The following is an 18,158-nucleotide window of genomic DNA, read 5'->3' as shown; positions in this document are numbered from 1 at the left end:
CTGTAGTTAACTCATTGATGGCCAGTGGGCCCCCCCTCCCTCCCCTGTAGTTAACTCATTGGTGGCCAGCCCCCCCTCCCTCCTCTGTAGTTAACTCATTGATGGCCAGTGGGCCCCCCCTCCCTCCCCTGTAGTTAACTCATTGGTGGCCAGCCCCCCCTCCCTCCTCTGTAGTTAACTCGTTGGTAGCCAGTGGGCCCCCCCTCCCTCCCCTGTAGTTAACTCGTTGGTGGCCAGCCCCCCCCCTCCCTCCTCTGTAGTTAACTCATTGGTAGCCAGTGCCCCCCCCTCCCTCACCTGTAGTTAACTCGTTAGTGGCCAGCCCCCCCTCCCTCCCTGTAGTTAACTCGTTGGTGGCCAGCCCCCCCTCCCTCCTCTGTAGTTAACTCATTGGTAGCCAGTGGCCCCCCCCTCCCTCACCTGTAGTTAACTCGTTGGTGGCCAGCCCCCCCCTCCCTCCCCTGTAGTTAACTCGTTGGTGGCCAGCCCCCCCTCCCTCCTCTGTAGTTAACTCATTGATGGCCAGTGGGCCCCCCCCCCCTCCCTCCCCTGTAGTTAACTCGTTGGTGGCCAGCCCCCCCTCCCTCCCCTGTAGTTAACTCGTTAGTAGCCAGTCGCCCCCCTCCCTCACCTGTAGTTGACTCGTTGGTGGCCAGCCCCCCCTCCCTCCCCTGTAGTTAACTTATTGGTAGCCAGTGGGCCCCCCTCCCTCCCCTGTAGTTAACTCGTTGGTGGCCAGTGGGCCCCCCTCCCTCCCCTGTAGTTAACTCGTTGGAGGTCAGCTCCCCCCCTCCCTCCCCTGTAGTTAACTCATTGGTGGCCAGTGGGCCCCCCCTCCCTCCCCTGTAGTTAACTCATTGGTGGCCAGTGGGCCCTCTCCCCTCCCTCCCCCTCCTAATTAAAATCTCCCCCCCTATCATTGATGGCAGTGGAGAGTACCGATCGGAGTCCCAGTTTAATCGCTGGGCCTCCGATCGGTAACCATGGCAACCAGGACGCTACTGCAGTACTGGTAAGTGACAGGTCTGTGCAGTGCATTGCCTAATGATCTGTCACTTAACCAGTAGGAGGAGCTCCCGGCCGGACACAGACATCGCAGCTCGCAGGTAAGTATGATGCTTCTACAAATTGCTAAGTAACCATGGCAACCGGGACTGCAGTAGCGTCCCGGTTGCCATGGTTACCGATCGGAGCCCCAGCGATTAAACTGGGACTCCGATCGGCACTCTCCACTGCCACCAATGATAGGGGGGGAGATTTTAATTAGGAGGGAGAGGGAGGGGAGAGGGCCCACTGGCCACCAACGAGTTAACTACAGGGGAGGGAGGGGGGGCCCACTGGCTACCAATGAGTTAACTACAGGGGAGGAAGGGGGGGCCCACTGGCCACCAATGAGTTAACTACAGGGGAGGGAGGGGGGGCTGGCCACCAACGAGTTAACTACAGGGGAGGGAGGGGGGGCCCACTGGCCAACAATGAGTTAAAAACAGGGGGGGTCTGCCCCCAGCTGCCTGGCAGCACCTGCCAGGCAGCAGGGGGCAGTCATGTACACAGTTTTTAAGTATATTCTAACCTGAAGCGTCCCCATCACCATGGGAATGCCTCTGTGTTAGAATATACTGTCGGATCTGAGTTTCACAATCTAACTCATATCCGACAGTATATTCTAACATAGAGGCGTTCCCATGGTGATGGGGACGCTTCAAGTTAAAATATACCATCGGATTGGAGAAAACTCCGATCCGATGGTATAAAAGGGACTCCTGACTTTACATTAAAAGTCAATGGGGGACTGTCACGGCCATGGTTATAGTCGTGACTCCTTGAGACCCTCATGCATTTGCCCGAAGTCTTTTCCTGGTCAATCACAGGTGAGGGTCAGTATCTTGCCTCACGTGTGGTTGCTGCTGGCAACTTGTGGTTGTTGGGCAGTGGAGCAGCCGGAGCTGGTTGCTGGGCGGCTCGCTGTCCATGCGTGCAGTGGTTTTTGGTAATGTGTGTATGTTATGCACTTTTGTATGTCTGGTGTGCACTCTGTTTTATGTTTGGTGTGCACTCTGATATTTTCCTTTCATCGGTGGCTGCCTGTGGCAACGTTTGGTGTTAGTACATGTGGTGGCAGTGTCTCGGCCTTTTGGCCGGCTCCCAGGACACGTTTGCCACACATGTCATTGTCAACGGTAACAGCTGCAGTGAGTATTTGTGTGTATTTCCCTTTATGTTGTCTCACTACACTTCCTGGTGTTGGAAGGGTTAATTCGCTTCTGTGTGTGTATACACTGGGTGTGTCTGTGTGGGTGTGACTACTTGGGCCTATAAAGCCTCATTGTTATCTCTAGTCTGAGGGGTTCTTCAGTCATGACTAGCTGGAGAAGCCGCCTGTGTTATTTCACCTGCCTGTGGGGGCCACCCTGGTGGTCATAAGTTTAAGTTTGTGTGATGTTCAGTTTATGTTTTCCTTTGTTATTCATTGCAGCTATGGATCTGGGTTCCTGTGTGTGGATGTGTGTGTGCAGAGTTCTATTTGTATTGTTGTGGACTTCAGCTTGCCTGCACACGGATCCAGTCAGCAAGGCTGTGGCAGGTGGCTGGAACTAGTGCAGCACCTGCCATATCCATAGGCCTGTTTCTGTTCCCCTTTTTCCTGCAGCTTGGCCAGTGAGACTCCTGTTCCTCCGTGTTCAGAAGGAACAGGTCGTCTTACCCTTCACTCCTAGTTCAGGGACCGGTCGGAGGGTGAGTAGGGATCCGAGGTTCCTGAGCATGGGCCCTCCTACCTTCAAGGTCGGCCCATGCAGCTAGGAGTTAGGGACGGATTAGGGATGCGTTAGGAGGTGACCTGCTCCCTAATTCTCTCGTCCTGGCCGAGCAGGGGTTTACATCTTCTGGCATCGCATGGCTGAGGATTTTCCCCATCCTCAGCCGTGACGGGGACGGATCCGTTTGCAATTGCACCATATTGTGTCAATGTCAAACGGATCCGTCCCTCATGACTTGCATTGTAATTCAGGACGGATCCGTTTGGCTCCGCACGGCCAGGCGGACACCAAAATGACTTTTTTTTCATGTCCGTGGATCCTCCAAAAATCAAGGAAGACCCACGGACGAAAAAACGGTCACGGATCACGGACCTACGGACCCCGTTTTTGCGGACTGTGAAAAAAATATTGTCGTGTGCATGAGGCCTTAGACAAAGAAGATTATAGCACTATATTAGCTAAATTGCTCTATATTTGTTTTTTTTTCTAATATTCGCTATATTGCTATAATTTAGTTTTTTCGAATATTTGTAATATTCTAAAACAAGAATATATAGCAATATAGTGAATATAAAAAAAAAAAACGAATATAGAGCAATTTAGCTAATATAGTGCTATAATCTTCTTTGAAGTTCAGTTTGGAAAAAAATTTCAACTATTAAAAAAAAAGATTATAGCACTATATTAGCTAAATTGCTCTATATTTGTTTTTTTCAAATATTCGCTTTATTGCTATATATTGTTTTAGAATATTACGAATATTTGAAAAAACAAAGTTATAGCAATATAGTGAATATTCGGAAAAAAAAAACAATATAGAGCAATTTAGCTAATATAGTGCTATAATCTTTTTTTTTTATAGTTGTAATTTTTTTCCAATCTGAACTTCAGATGAGAAAAAAATTACAACTATTAGACAAAGAAGATTATAGCACTATATTAGCTAAAATAAGCTCTATTTTTTTTTTTTCGAATATTCGCTATTTGGCTATATATTTTTGTTTTAGAATATTACGAATATTCGAAAAAACAAAGTTATAGCAATTTAGCGAATATTTTTAAAAAAAACGAATATAGAACAATTTAGCTAATATAATGCTATAATATTCTTTGTCTAAAAGTTGAAAAATTTGCAATAAAAATTTGCATAAATTTTGCATAAAATGTGAGTAAAAAAAATCGTTGAATATAACGAATATTCGAATTTGCGAATATTCAATGAATATTCTACAAAATATTAGCGAAATATCACGAATTCGAATATGACCCCTGCCGCTCATCACTATATTACGTATGTGGTACATTGAAAAATCTGCTCTTTGTAATAGTGCATTCTTACTTTTTGCAGCGCGCTCTATTTCTTTCATTTTTTCTGTCAATGAACTAACTGCAAGACAAGGAAAAAAGCAAGACGATGTGGTTATTTCAAACTGTCCACCTGCCCTTCTGTTTAGGAGACCTAAAGTGAGACATAGGCATTAGATAACTGGATGTTTGGCCCGTATAACAACCCTCCCCGATCCTACAGTCTGTCCCGTCCTAATTCAGCATCGGTCTCGTGCACCATGTTCTCTAGTCTCTAGGAGTGTTTCATGGATTGACCCCCCCCCCCCCCCCCCCGCCTCCAATCCTCCTTCTGTAAATAGGACATGCCAAAAAATCTAAAAATCTGCCCACATGATGCATTTATTTTACTCATTTTCATATTTTTTTTATTGTAAAAAAGAAGAGCCAAAATGTTAGAACCAAACCACAAGGCTAGTCTTGATATCCTGCGCCGGAAGATGAGCCTAATTTATTAAGAGGTACACTCCTCATCATAAATGAAGCGCGTGCTCCAGCAATCTGTGCACCTAGAATGAAATATATGCCAACCCGTAGATTTCAGTCACCATTTACGCTATAAAACTGGCGTAAGTGATGAGATATCTGCAGGGGGCGCCACCCACACCATGCCCACACCGCACCCCCTATTTGGAAAGCGCCCAGGGCATTGTAACTTATGGCGTTTGCAACTTTTATGCCAGTTGTCTGGCGTAGGGGGTTGATAAATCTCCCCTTTTTTGTCTTGTGGGGTTTTTACTTGGGCTGATGACTGGCTAAACAAGTGTTCTTAGGAATGATCACAAACAGGGCAGCAATCTCTTGGCAAAAGCAAGTGTCTAGATCTTTATGTGAGTGTAAAAATGTCTGAAGGTCGGGAGCACATTTTCCCGTGTACACAGGAGGTATGATCTAGCCATACTGTAATAAGGTGGTGTCTGCATGAACGATAGGATCAACTGATGTTTCACTCGTTCATCGGGTGATCAGCGGCTCTTTTAGAAGGCCAGATGATCGTTACCGATAATCAGAGCGATTATTGGTGCATCTAAATACACCTTTAGTGTCTTACCGACCCTCTCACCACCCCCCGGTGTTGATAAAGTCACACAATGTCCCAAAACCATCCTCTTGGGCTTCACTTCTGTGCAGTGTAAGATACAGTCTTTTCTGTGTTTTATCATTTTAGTTAAACAAAAAGTTGAGGCAATACATTCCCTTTAAGAAAATAACCTACTGCATTATCAAAAGAGGGCATCATGACGTCTTACCAGTGATGTTCAGGCCGAGAATGTCATCCTTGCTGGCCAACTCTTCCCTTTCTGGTGTGAAATCTAAGAGGAAAGATTAATTCAATAAAATATTGTTATACTTGTGACTCCTCATGCTTCAAAAATGTTTCTCTCCCGTTAGTGGTAAATTATCATGAAGGTGTGACTGCAAATAATGTCGTTAGTATCAGGATAGGTCATCAGTATCTGGTGGGGAGTCTTGACACCTGGGACCCCCCACCGATCAGCTGTTTGAGAAAGCACCGATGCTTCTTGCAGCTCACAGCGCTGTACACTGGCTATGCTTGGTATCACAGCTCAGCCCCATTTACTTCAGTGGGGCTGAGTTGTGACTAGGTCATGTGACTGATGAACTTGATGTCACATGGCCTAAGAAAAGCTGCAAAAAGAGCGTAACGCTACTGTGAGCGCCGGTGCCTCCTCGCACGACACAGTGGACGGAGCCGGAAGCACAAGGTTCCATCCACTATGTAGTGGCCGTGCCGGGTACTGCAGCTCAGATCTCATTCAAGTGAATTGGAGTTGACCCACAGTACGGCAGCGCCGGAAACTACACAGTGGACGGTGCCTTCTATCCACTGTATAGTTTCTGGTGCCAGCAACTGCCCACAACTGCTGATTGGTGGGGGTGCTGAGAGTCGGACCCCCACCAATCTGAATATCATTGACCTATCCTTCCTGAGGAAAGGCCATAAATGTATACGTATTTAAAAACCCTTAAAGAGCATCTGTGTTGGTCCCACCTTCATATGTGCTGCATTGCTGAGAAAAAAAAAAAAGGTTTTGTATATGCAAATGCGGGGGCTTTGCCATTACTCCTAGAGGCTCTGCTTTCACTACAATTGCTGCGGCGTTTCCATTTTGATTGGGCTAGGCATGATGATGTTCTCACTGCCTGACCTTGTCAATCAAAATGGAGAGGGCGTGGCAAAGGCTGAGAGAGTAGAGCCTCTAGGTGTAACGACAACTCCCCTAAGGCTCATTTGCATATATTAAAACTTCATTTTCGTCAGCAATGCATTCACATATGAACATGGGACCAACACAGATGCCCTCAGCTGCCAAGCGCACATGTAACAGGTCAGCCAGTGTCATAGGTACAAAACTGCTGACAGATGCCCTTTAAACAATGAGCACTGTCAGGATCAGGGACTTAGATTCAGGATGGGAGCCTGCAGGGTCACAATGGACCTCCCTCTATCAGCACTCCGTCATCCAAAACTAATCAATCTTAGCTGCCACCACTCGTCATATCAGGCTGACGAGACACCTTACATTAAATAACACCCAAGTACACACTACAACTGCTAGCATTCACAGGTTAATAAATCAATCTAGGTAACGCTTCTTCTAAGGTCGTGGAATCGTTAGAACATAACAAGGCTCTTATTAATGTGAAGCTTTAATATAAAAAAAGGATAGTCCGTACAAACAATGGGGTTATCATAGAAAATACCACATAAATTATACAGACATATACATACAGTGCAAAATAACAGTTTATAAAATAAAAGGGATAAAAACATACGTTACGCAATGGTTAGGTCCGGTTAACTGGGGAAGCAGAAATATTGGTCAGTCCATCAAGCTAATGATCCCCCTAGAAATGATAGTTTGCTTTTCTCCATACATGTGTTAAAAAGGTTCTGTAGATTCCCCCATAACCCCCCCCCCCCCCCCCACCAGTGATGTAAGAGGCAAACAATGCGTATGGTAATGACCTTTTAGGACCACTTGCTGTAAATCAAGTCTGCCTCAAAATATTTGCATTTAAATACTTTTTCGGGTATTCATCCTAGCAATTTAATATTACGTCTATCCACTCTGTCCTAATGTCCCACACACGTGCATACCAAACATGGCGGAGGTAATGGCAGGATGGCTGGGATCGATTTGATTTTGATACCATGGAAGCGTATACATGGCCTGAGTTCTCAGAAGGAACCAGCATCTCCCTAAGGCCTAGACAACAACACACACAAGCGAACAACAAAATGCAAGATAAAATGCACTTAGCTTAAAGCAGAATGGAGGAGCAGGAAATCCAAAGGAACAACACACCAGCTCAACCAACTCCAGGAGGAAATATCAACCACATGGTAAGCAGTGAGAGTAAGAACTAATTAGGGCCTCAGTAATGACTACAAGCAGCACCTAACAAGAGATGTGGTCATTACTAAACACAACACTGAAAGGAAAAAACAGACTGTCAGATCCCCTTACGTGCCACCAGTCTCTCCAATCTTCTCACCTGTGTCATGGGAGGGACCGTGACAGTACCCCCTTCCCCCTCTACGGGTGACCTCTGGACACCCAGGTCCGACTTTACAAGACGACTGGCATTAATGTCGGTCGCAGGAATCCACATTCTTTCCTCTGAACCATAAGCTTTCCAGTGCACGAGATACTGAAGAGATCGACTGAGAAATCGTGAGTTCACTATCCTGGCAATCTGAAATTCAAGATTACCATCTACCAAGACCGGAGACGGAGGTAAGGAGGACGGTTCAGCAGGTTCGACATATATTTTCAGTAATGATTTGTGAAAAAAAATATTATGAATTTTTAAAGCCTGCGGAAATTCAAGATGAAAAGCAACCGGATTAATAATGGAAGAGATCTTATATGGCCCAATAAACCTTGGCCCCAACTTCCAAAAAGGTACCTTTAACTTAAGGTTTCTTGTGGACAGCCACAAAGAATCACCCACTCTCAAGTCCGGACCACTCATTCGATTCTTGTCAGTCATACATTTATACTTTTTGCCCATTTATTTTTTTTATGTTATGAATTTTCCACCAAATAGAAGACAACGAAGAGAAAAATATTTCCTCTTCCGCTATACCAGAAGTCTCAGTACCAGAAAATGTGCCAAACTGTGGATGGAACCCATATGCTCCGAAAAACGGTGACTTATCAGTGGACTTCTGCCTACGGTTATTTATGGCAAACTCAGCCAAAGACAAAAATGAAGACCACTCCTGATTCTCAGAGAAAAAAACATCTCAAATAAGTCTGCAGATTCTGGTTAGTGCGCTCAGTCTGTTTGTTCGACTGAGGATGTAAGGCTACTTTCACACTAGCGTTCGGGCGGATCCGTTCTGAACGGATCCGCTCATATTAATGCAGACGGAGGCTCCGTTCAGTATGGATCCGTCTGCATTAATAACTTTAAAAAAATTCGCAAGTGCGCAAGTAGCCTGCGCGGATCCGTTCAGACTTTCAATGTAAAGTCAATGGGGGACGGATCCGTTTGAAGATTGAGTCAATTGGTGACATCTTCAAGCGGATCCGTTCCCATTGACTTACATTGTAAGTCTGAACGGATCCGCACGGCCAGGCGGACACCCGAACGCTGCAAGCAGCGTTCAGCTGTCCGCCTGTCCGTGCGGAGGCGAGCGGAGCGGAGGCTGAACGCCGCCAGACTGATTCAGTCTGAGCGGATCCGCTCCATTCAGACTGCATCAGGGCTGGACGGCTGCGTTCGGGTCCGCTCGTGAGCTCCTTCAAACGGAGCTCACGAGCGGACCGACGAACGCTAGTGTGAAAGTAGCCTTAGGCAGAAGAGAAGGACAATTGTACCCCCAGGCGAGTACAGAATGCCTTCCAGAATCTGGAAACAAACTGAGTCACTCTATCAGACACCACATCAGAGGGGATGACGTGTAGTTTCACGATGTTATTGACAAACACTTGTGAGAGAGTTTTACCATTCGGTAGACCTGATAATGCTATAAAGTGCAACATCTTGCTGAAGCGATCAACCCCACCACCAGAATCACAGTTTTCCCTGAGGAATTTGTCAAATCTGGGACAAATTCCATGGACAAATGAGTCCACGGTCGGGACGGAATAGAGTATGCGTCACCTTGGCACGCGCACAAGTCTCACAAGCTGACACATAGCCCTCAACACATTTACGCAATCCTGGCCACCAGAATCTCTGGGAAATGAGATCAACTGTGGATCTGCTCCCAAGGTGTCCCGTAAGAACAGTACTGTGATGTTCCTGAAACACCTTGTGCCGTAGTTCCGAAGGAACAAACAACTTCCCTGGAGGACAAGAATCAGGTGCATCTCCCTGGGCCTCCACCACCTCTGCCTCAAGTTCAGGATAAAGGGCAGATGCAACCACCCCATCAGCTAATATCGGGCCAGGATCCTCCGAATCACCCCCCCCCCCCTACGCTACAAAGCTTCCGCTTTGACGCTTTTAACCCAGGGCGATAGGCAACAACGAAACTAAATCTATTAAAAAACAACGACCATCTGGCCTGCCTTGGGTTCAGACATTTAGCCGAATCCAGATAGCCAGATTTTTGTGATCAGTAATTACTGTAAAAGGATGAATCGCTCCCAATGATGCCATTCCTCGAAAGCCAACTTAATGGCTAGCAACTTTCTATTACCTACGTCATAATTTCTTTCAGCAGTAGAGAGTTTTTTTTAGAGAAAAGAGCACATGGGCGCCATTTGCTAGAAGAAGGACCCTGTGACAAGACTGCTCCAACCCCTACCTCGGATGCTTTAACTTCCACAATGAATGGCTGTGACACATCAGGTTGCACCAGTATAGGAGCAGAAGCAAAACATTACTTCAAAGCTGAAAAGGCTTGTAATGCCTCATCAGACCAGACTGAGTAATCTGCACCATTCTTCGTCATATCTGTTATGGTTTAACAACAGTAGAGTAATTCAAGATAAATTTACGGTAGAAGTTGGTAAACCCCCAAAATTGCATGAGTGCTTTCAGATTTTCGGGTCGATCCCAGTCCAACACAGCACAGACTTTTTTCCAGATCCATATGAAAACCCGAAGATAAGAGTAGGTAACCCAGGAATTGGAGTTCTGGAACCGCAAATACACACTTCTCCATCTTAGTGTACAATTTATTCTCCCTTAGGATCTGTAAGACCTGTCTCATGTGATCCTGATGCTTCTCCATGTAGGGGGAATAAATTAAAATGTCATCCAGACACACCACCACAAACCTGCCTACCAGATGATGAAAGATGTGATTGAAATGTTGAAAAACAGCAGGAGCATTGGTCAACCCAAAAGACATGACCAAATTCTCAAAATGACCTTCAGGGGTATTAAGGGCTGTCTTCCATTCGACCTCCTCCTTGATCCTTACCAGATTTTTTACCCCCCTCAAATCCAATTTAGAGAACACCTTGGCACCGACAATCTGATTGAACAAATCTGGGATCAAAGGAAGGGGATAGGGATCGCGGACAGTAATGCGATTAAGCTCACGTAAGTCCAAACATGGCCTAAGGGCTTCCGTCCTTTTTTACAAAGAACCCTGCAGCCATTGGTGATTTGGATGGTCTAATATGACCTTTAGCCAAGCTCTCGTGATATATTCTCGCATGGCTACTCTTTTGGGTTTAGAAAGATTATACAACCGAGACTTGGGCAATCTAGCTCCGGGAATAAGGTTGACAGGGCAATCATACTCCCAATGTGGAGTGTGGGGATTTGCTCTGGTAGACAGGTTATGTTACGGTCACTCCCAGGCTAGGTGTTAAGGTCGGAGAGGCTGTCTGCACGTGATGTCATCTGACAGCCTCTTTTAATTTGACTTTGTTGTTGATGATAATGACCACACCTCTAGTCAGGTGCAGCATAGGCGTCATTACTATTTAAGTCTGGCTACTCCCTTCATTCCTTGTGGTGTATAACTTCATTTGCAAGTGGAAGAGCTGGTGTGTTGTCTCCTCTGGTGTTCCTGCTCTTTCTTCTACTTCAGGAGTTAAGTGCCTCATTCCTTTGTTATATGTTTTGTGTTATTTCCCTGCCTCCTGGTATCTGGTCTGAGCCAAGACAACTGTTCCTTCAGCTTAAGGAACGGGTCGTCTTTGGGCCCCATCACTACCTCAGGGCATTACAGGGTAGACAGGCTTAAGGTTTCAGTGAATGAATGGTACTATCACTGAGGTTCGTTCATTCGGTTAGCAGTCAGGGCTAGGGTTAGGATTCATTAAGTGGTGACCCTTTTCCTCTCCCTAGCTTCTAGGCCATATACCCCCCCCCCCTAGTGTTTAGTGTGGGGTTCTCTCCCACACCTCATTGTGACAGGTTAGCGGACGCAGTGTAGAAGCAAGGAACCAGGTTGTAAATCAGACTTGAGTGTTTTATTCACACTCAGCAAAACATAACAGTCTTGGGGCTTGTTCATACACAGCAAAACAAAACAATGTTCACCCGGAATCCTAGGTGTCAGTTGACACCCGGCTGAATGCTCAGCCACATAAAAGTTCACTGGAAGGCTTCCAGCCGGCCTGCATGCCTGTTTGCAGTCTTCAGCCTTCAGCACAGAGGATTCCACAACTTCACTGTCAGATGGAGGTAGATCCACACCACCTGATAGTGCTGCTTTAAAAGTCTGCCAAGAACCTGCCTGGGACGTGGGGAGGAGCCACCCACCCAGCACTTTTGACTACTCCCAGTAAAAGCCATCCCGGATCAGCTTTACAGCCATACTAAACAGGCATACTAAACAGCTGAAGTGTCAGACTGCAATCTGCAATAATGACACTTGAGAAAAAACGTCTCTTACCTCACCGAGGCCAGGAACCTCGGTGACACATACCGACCATCAATGACAACCCTTGTGCCTTCCTACAGGAGGTAACTCCAGGTTTCCACCTAAAGGTACAATTTTAGTGGTTACAACAGAAAGCGACGTGCTAAGACCGTTGTCTATGCAAAAATCACTCCAATCAAGAATCTGTCTCGCTTGCCAATCGATGGTACGGTTCTGTTTGGATAACCACGGTAAACCTAGCACCAGGCAGACCCTCCAGCACGAAACATGAAATCGATTCTTGATGAGAATCTCCCACCTTTAGGCGAATGTCCTGTACAATTTGTGACAAATACTTTTGTGAGTGCAGCGAAATTCATTGAGAACACCAAAATATTTTTGTCTAATGCGCTTGTAGTCAAACCATGATTACGGACGAATTAGCCATACACTAGGTTAACCCCTGCCCCACTGTCAATAAATACTTCAATTCCCACCGTTTTGGAGTCTAGCGCCACCTTGGCAGGCAGGAGAAATCGGGTACTACCGGTAAATCACAAAAGTACATTCTCAGATTCCACACCTACACCACCAAGAGTAAGAAGAGCACTAAATACATTAGTTCTCTCTCTTTTTCACCTTAACGTTTAACATAAGGACATACGTTAACAAAATGCTCCCTTTACTACAGAAAAAGCAGAGTCTTTTCTTAACCCTAACGTTTTTATCACCAAGTCCAGGAGTGACTTCTCCCAATTGCATTGGCTCATCATCAGACATGAGCTCAAGTGCCTCCCTACCCAAAGTGTCGGAAGAAGCTGCTTCCCCATATAATAGTGTGTCTCGAGCGAGATAAACCTTAGATCTCTCCCTCAGGCGTCTATCAATACGTGCAGCCAGAGACATGGCCGCCTCCAATGACTCTGGATATTCGATATTCGCCAATCTGTCTTTCAGGTTCTCGGATAACCCTTGACAGAATTGACTACAGAGGGCTGGGTCATTCCACTCAGTATCAGTTGCCCATCTCCTAAATTCAGAGCAATTGGACTCCGCAGAACGCTCTCCCTGCCGTAAGCCACGCAACTTAGTCTCTGCCAGGGAGACACGATCTGGGTCATCGTAGATAAGCCCCAGAGTTCAGAAAAATTAATCTACCGACTGGAGGGATTGTGATCCGGTCGGCAACGAAAAAGCCCAAGACTTTCAGTAACGAAATAATAATCCCCACTCTCACAGAAGAGTTAGGACGTAAAAAAATTGTTTACACGACTCCCTGAAACAAAGTTGTCACTTCCCCTGGAAAACCTATCCGGGAGAGTGACCTTAGGTTCTGGGCAGGCCTGGTTCACGCTGCTGGAAGCCACCGCCTGTGGTCTCTGAAACTGCAAGACGGCCGTGCAGAGGTCAGCCATCTCCAAAGACAATCTCTGCATACGATCGACCAGTGCAGATACAGTATCCATCGCTGATGTTTTTTTAGGCGGTTGATAATGTCACGGGTAATGTCCATGGTACATATAGCTTAAAGAGGTTCTGCACTTTCATTTAACTGATGATCTATCCTCTGGATAGATCATCAGCTTCTGATCGGCGGGGGTCTGACACCCGGGACCCCCGCCGATCAGCTGTTTGAGAAGGCAGCGGCGCTCCAGCAGCGCCGCGGCCTTCTCACTGTTTACCGCCGGCCCACTGACGTCACGACTAGTATCAACTAGCGTGGGCGGGGCTAAGATTCATTCAAGTAAACAGAGCTTAGCCCCGCCCACGCTAGTTGATACTAGTCGTGACGTCACTCGGCCGGCGGTAAACAGTGAGAAGGCCGCGGCGCTGCTGGAGCGCCGCTGACTTCACCAAAGAGCTGATCGGCGGGGGTCCCGGGTGCAGGGCCGGTTCTAGGTGAAATGGGGCCCTGGGGCGGAAAACAATAAGGGGCCCCCCCCCACATGTCATCATCCCCTTCGCGTCACATTATTCCCCCCTCCTCCATCATGGCAGCACACTTTACACCCCCCCCAAATGCACATTTCTCCAGTCCTACTGACTCCAAACAGAACCAGAGCGGGCTAGTACACTGGCATGGGCGAAATGGTGCCTGAGATAGATCCGATCCAGTAGTTTAATCAACCAACCTACCAGACTGGGATGGATCATGATCCAGTTTAATCAACCAACCAGTTACTGGTAGGTTGGTTGATTTAACTGGATCGGATCCATCCCAGGCACCATCTCACCCATCCCAGTGCTAGTATACTAGCCCGCCATGGTTCTGTTTGTTCCCACAATACCAACCTACCACCTGTCCGCAGGTGGGGTCCCGTATCCCCATTTGAATAGTGTGACGGTCACACCATGTAACAGGGTGCATTATCCGGCTGCAAAAGCCACTGCCATTACAGAATTCCGCCATCGCCGACAAGAAGCGGGGTGACCTGTCTGTACCACGTGTCACGTCCACATGAGGATCACAGCCGGCAGTAGCTCTTTTCTGGAATTGGAGATGATGGGATACCTGCTCCCCAGGTACACTGATAAGCCTTGGGGCATGTCCCATGGATCACTTTTGGTGGGCATTAACCACTAAACACCAGACCGGCCATTTTAGAGATGTGGTCTACAGGTCGCTTTCCTCCTTGCCCTGAAGTAAAAAGCTGAGAGAAAGCGCCCCCCCGGCTTGGGGCTCATATATGGGTGACTGGGCAGAACCTCAGGAGGGAAAGAGGGTTGAAGAAGACATTACATGTGTGTCCCATACTGGGGACACAGAATATACACTGATATGTTAAACAAGCCATATGTATGTGTGTATACTATATATATACATAAAACAGAAGTGACTGCAATCAGCATTATACAGTAGCAGTGTGCACTTCACAGGGCAGCGTTATACTGTATACAGCCGGCAAGGTGCTCACCTCTGACCCCCATTTCGGCCGCTGTTCCTCGGGACTCGTGTTCTCAGGTGAGGACTTCTCTCTCTGCCGTTAAACAATCCTGTTGTCATGGAAGCCTGGGGTGGAGCATTGGTAGGGGGGCACTTCCGAATTAGAGAGACTGGGCGGGGCTGTTATGCAGAGCCTGGCTGCCTCACTTAAGTCTCCTGCTGTTGCCACCTGCTGGACAGCATGGGATCACTGCCGCCTCTTCCTTTACCGCAGCCTGTATGAGATTGTTCATAGTCCTGTGGTTAGAAGGGGGACCGTCCGCAATTACTATAATAGTAGTTGCGGCAGGGCCGGCGCTAGGGGCCGGGGGCCCCTAAGGAGACGGGGGCCCGGGGGCAATTGCCCCCCTTGCCTCTATGGTAGCGCCGGCCCTGCCCGGGTGTCGGACCCCCGCCGATCAGAAGCTGATGATCTATCCAGAGGATAGATCATAAGTTAAATGAAAGTGCAGAACCCCTTTAAATTATAAACTTTTATTCAAGGGGAATGGGAAAAATAAAAATCAAGCAAATAACGTTGCTGTGGGTAATGGGAAGGGGATAACAATAAATGACAAACAGAAGGAATAGACTGGAGTCTAGGCCTCAAAGCTAAGGGAGAGGGATGGTGACCTCCTAGGAATCCCTAGACCTCTCTCTGACTCCTGCCAATATGAGTAGACCCTGAAGGTGGAAATATTCATACACCGAAACCTAGGCCCTGAAGACCCTGGAAGGCCCAAGGAATGGTGGCAGGGAATGAGACTACTGGTTCCTTCCCAGATGAAGCAACCAGCATCTCCCTGAGGCCACACACAAGCGAACAACAAAATGCAAGACAAAATGCATTTAGCTTAGGCTACTTTCACACTAGCGTTGTTTAAATCCGGCGTTCAATTCCGACACCGGAACTGCCCGCTGGATCTGGAAAAACGTGTGAAAACGGATTACATTTGAATCCTGATCAGGATTTTGATCACAATGTAAAAATGCATTGGAAAAAAACGATCCGCCATTTATGGACTTTTAACTTTTTTTTCACATTTTTCGGGTTTAAGGGCCCTTTCACACCTGTGTTATAGTCTTCCGGCATAGAGTTCCGTCGTCGGGGCTCTATGCCGGAAGAATACTGATCAGGATTTTCCTAATGCATTCTGAATGGACAGTCCGTCCTTCAGGATGCATCAGGATGTCTTCAGTTCCGGAACGGAACGTTTTTTTGGCCGCAGCAAATAGCGCAGCATGCTGCGCTTTTTGCTCCGGCCAAAAATCCGGAACACTTGCCGCAAGGCCGGATCCGGAATGAATGCCCATTGAAAGGCATTGATCCGGATCCGGCCTTAAGCTAAACGTCGTTTCGGCGCATTGCCGGATGCGACGTTTAGCTTTTTCTCAATGGTTACCATGGCTGCCGGGACGCTAAAGTCCTGGCAGCCATGGTAAACTGTAGTGGGGAGCGGGGAGCAGCATACTTACCATCCGTGCGGCTTCCCGGGGCGCTCCAGAGTGACGTCAGGGCGCCCCAGGCGCATGGATGACGTGATCGCATGGATCACATGATCCATGCGCATGGGGCGCTCTGACGTCACTTTGGAGCGCCCCGGGAGCCGCACGGATGGTAAGTATACTGCTCCCCCGCTCCCCACTACTACTATGGCACCCAGGACTTTAATAGCGTCCTGGGTGCCATAGTAACACTGAAAGCATTTTGAAGACGGATCCGTCTTCAAATGCTTTCAGTACACTTGCGTTTTTCCGGATCCGGCGTGTAATTCCGGCAAGTGGAGTACACGCCGGATCCGGACAACGCAAGTGTGAAAGAGGCCTAACATGCAAAAGCCGGATCCAGTTTGACTGAACACACGGCACCGGATCCGGTGTTAATGCAAGTCAATGGGAAAAAGGCCTGATCCGGCGTTCAGTCAAAGTTTTCAGGATTTTTGGCCGGAGGTAAAAATACTGCATGCTATGGTTTTCTGAAAAGCCTGATCAGTCAAAAAGACTGAAATGAAGACGTCCTGATGCATCCTGAACGGATTACTCTCTATTCAGCAGTGCAGGGGGATAAAACTGATCAGTTCTTTTCCGGATTTGAGCCCCTAGGACGGAACTCAGCGCCGGAAAAGAAAAACCCTAGTGTGAAAGTAGCCTTAAAGGAGAATGGAGGAGCAGGAGATTCAAAGGAACAACACACCAGCTCAATCAACTCCAGGAGAAAATATCAACTGTATGGTAAGCAGTGAGAGTCAGAACTAAAAAAAGGCCTCAGTAATGACTACAAGCTGCACCTAACAAGGAAAAAACAGAGAGACTGTCAGATACCCTCACGTGCCGCCAGTCTCTCCGATCTTCTCACCTCTGTCATGGGAGGGACCGTGACAAATGTGTTGTCTTTATTCTGGAGGTCAGTACGATTACGGTAATATCATGTTTTATGTGTTTTGTTTTCTTATGCACAAAAAAATGTGTTATTATATTCTGAGTGCTACAACACATCAAGGGAGCTGTTTTTTTTTTTTTTGCAGGGGGCAAGTTGTAGTTTTCATTGGTACCATTTTGGAGTAGATTGGTCTTTTTGATAGCTTTTTTTATCCAGTTTTATGGAAGGCAGAATGAAAAAAAATATATTCTGCAGTGTTCACTGTGTAGTTTAATTGACTTTCACTTTTTTTTTTATTTGACCACTTTAGTACAAAAAATTCACTGTTTTAAAAGAAAAATCAAATTTGCTGTGCTGCAACTTTTTATTTTTACAATCAATGGAACTATGCAACTTTTTGATTGCTTTTTATTCCATGTTTTTGCCACCTGGGATGAACAAAAAACAGGAATTTTGGCATTGTATTTTTATTTTATACCATTCACCACACAACTTTATAAAAGGTATATAATAAAGACATTTACTGATAAAAATGCAATTTGCCGGTGGTTACGTTTTTTTTTTTAAACAAAAAAACGATGTATTTTTTAAATATATTTGTTAGTACATTACGCCACAGAATCACCTTGCAGATAATGTATGAACAAGAGTTACTAACTCTGAGAGTGGACAGTTGCAAAGAGGACAATAACCAGGATAAATGAAAGTGCCAGCAGTCCATATGTGATGATCACTGGTCTTTCCTTGAAGTACGACCTCATATCTCCTGTAAAAAGACCAGAAAAAGAAGGAACAAATGAAGTAGATGTCAACTCAAGCTTGCCAAGTTGTGAAGGTTGGCTCCCAGAAGATAAGTTGCAACGTGCACAGCACCCCCCCCATTTACCCACTCACTTTTCAGGCTCTACCCTTTTGAATGGGCTCCTCCCTCTTTTAAACGCTACCCCA

General features: G+C 46.7%; 1 protein-coding gene across 10 annotated transcripts in view; it reads right to left on the bottom strand.

The window, feature by feature from the left end:
• The window catches only part of LOC122927213 (hepatic lectin-like), a 62,156-nt gene that overhangs the window by 5,947 nt on the left and 38,051 nt on the right, over nucleotides 1-18,158 (bottom strand). For 5 of the 10 annotated variants that reach the window (XM_044278852.1, XM_044278859.1, XM_044278858.1 and 2 more), the window contains exons 3-5: nucleotides 17,869-17,976; nucleotides 5,354-5,416; nucleotides 4,099-4,146 (exon numbers count right to left, since the gene is read on the bottom strand). In XM_044278852.1, the coding sequence (XP_044134787.1) occupies nucleotides 4,099-4,146; nucleotides 5,354-5,416; nucleotides 17,869-17,976 (219 nt within the window). The remainder of the gene's footprint in view (nucleotides 1-4,098; nucleotides 4,147-5,353; nucleotides 5,417-17,868; nucleotides 17,977-18,158) is intronic. The other 5 variants (XM_044278857.1, XM_044278860.1, XM_044278861.1 and 2 more) reach the window with 3 other exon arrangements.

The sequence above is a fragment of the Bufo gargarizans genome, chromosome 2, assembly GCF_014858855.1.
Source record: "Bufo gargarizans isolate SCDJY-AF-19 chromosome 2, ASM1485885v1, whole genome shotgun sequence".
In the NCBI taxonomy this organism is placed as follows: domain Eukaryota; kingdom Metazoa; phylum Chordata; class Amphibia; order Anura; family Bufonidae; genus Bufo; species Bufo gargarizans.
The sequence above is the reverse complement of the archived record's forward strand: the minus strand, read 5'-3'. Positions and strand labels throughout refer to the sequence as shown.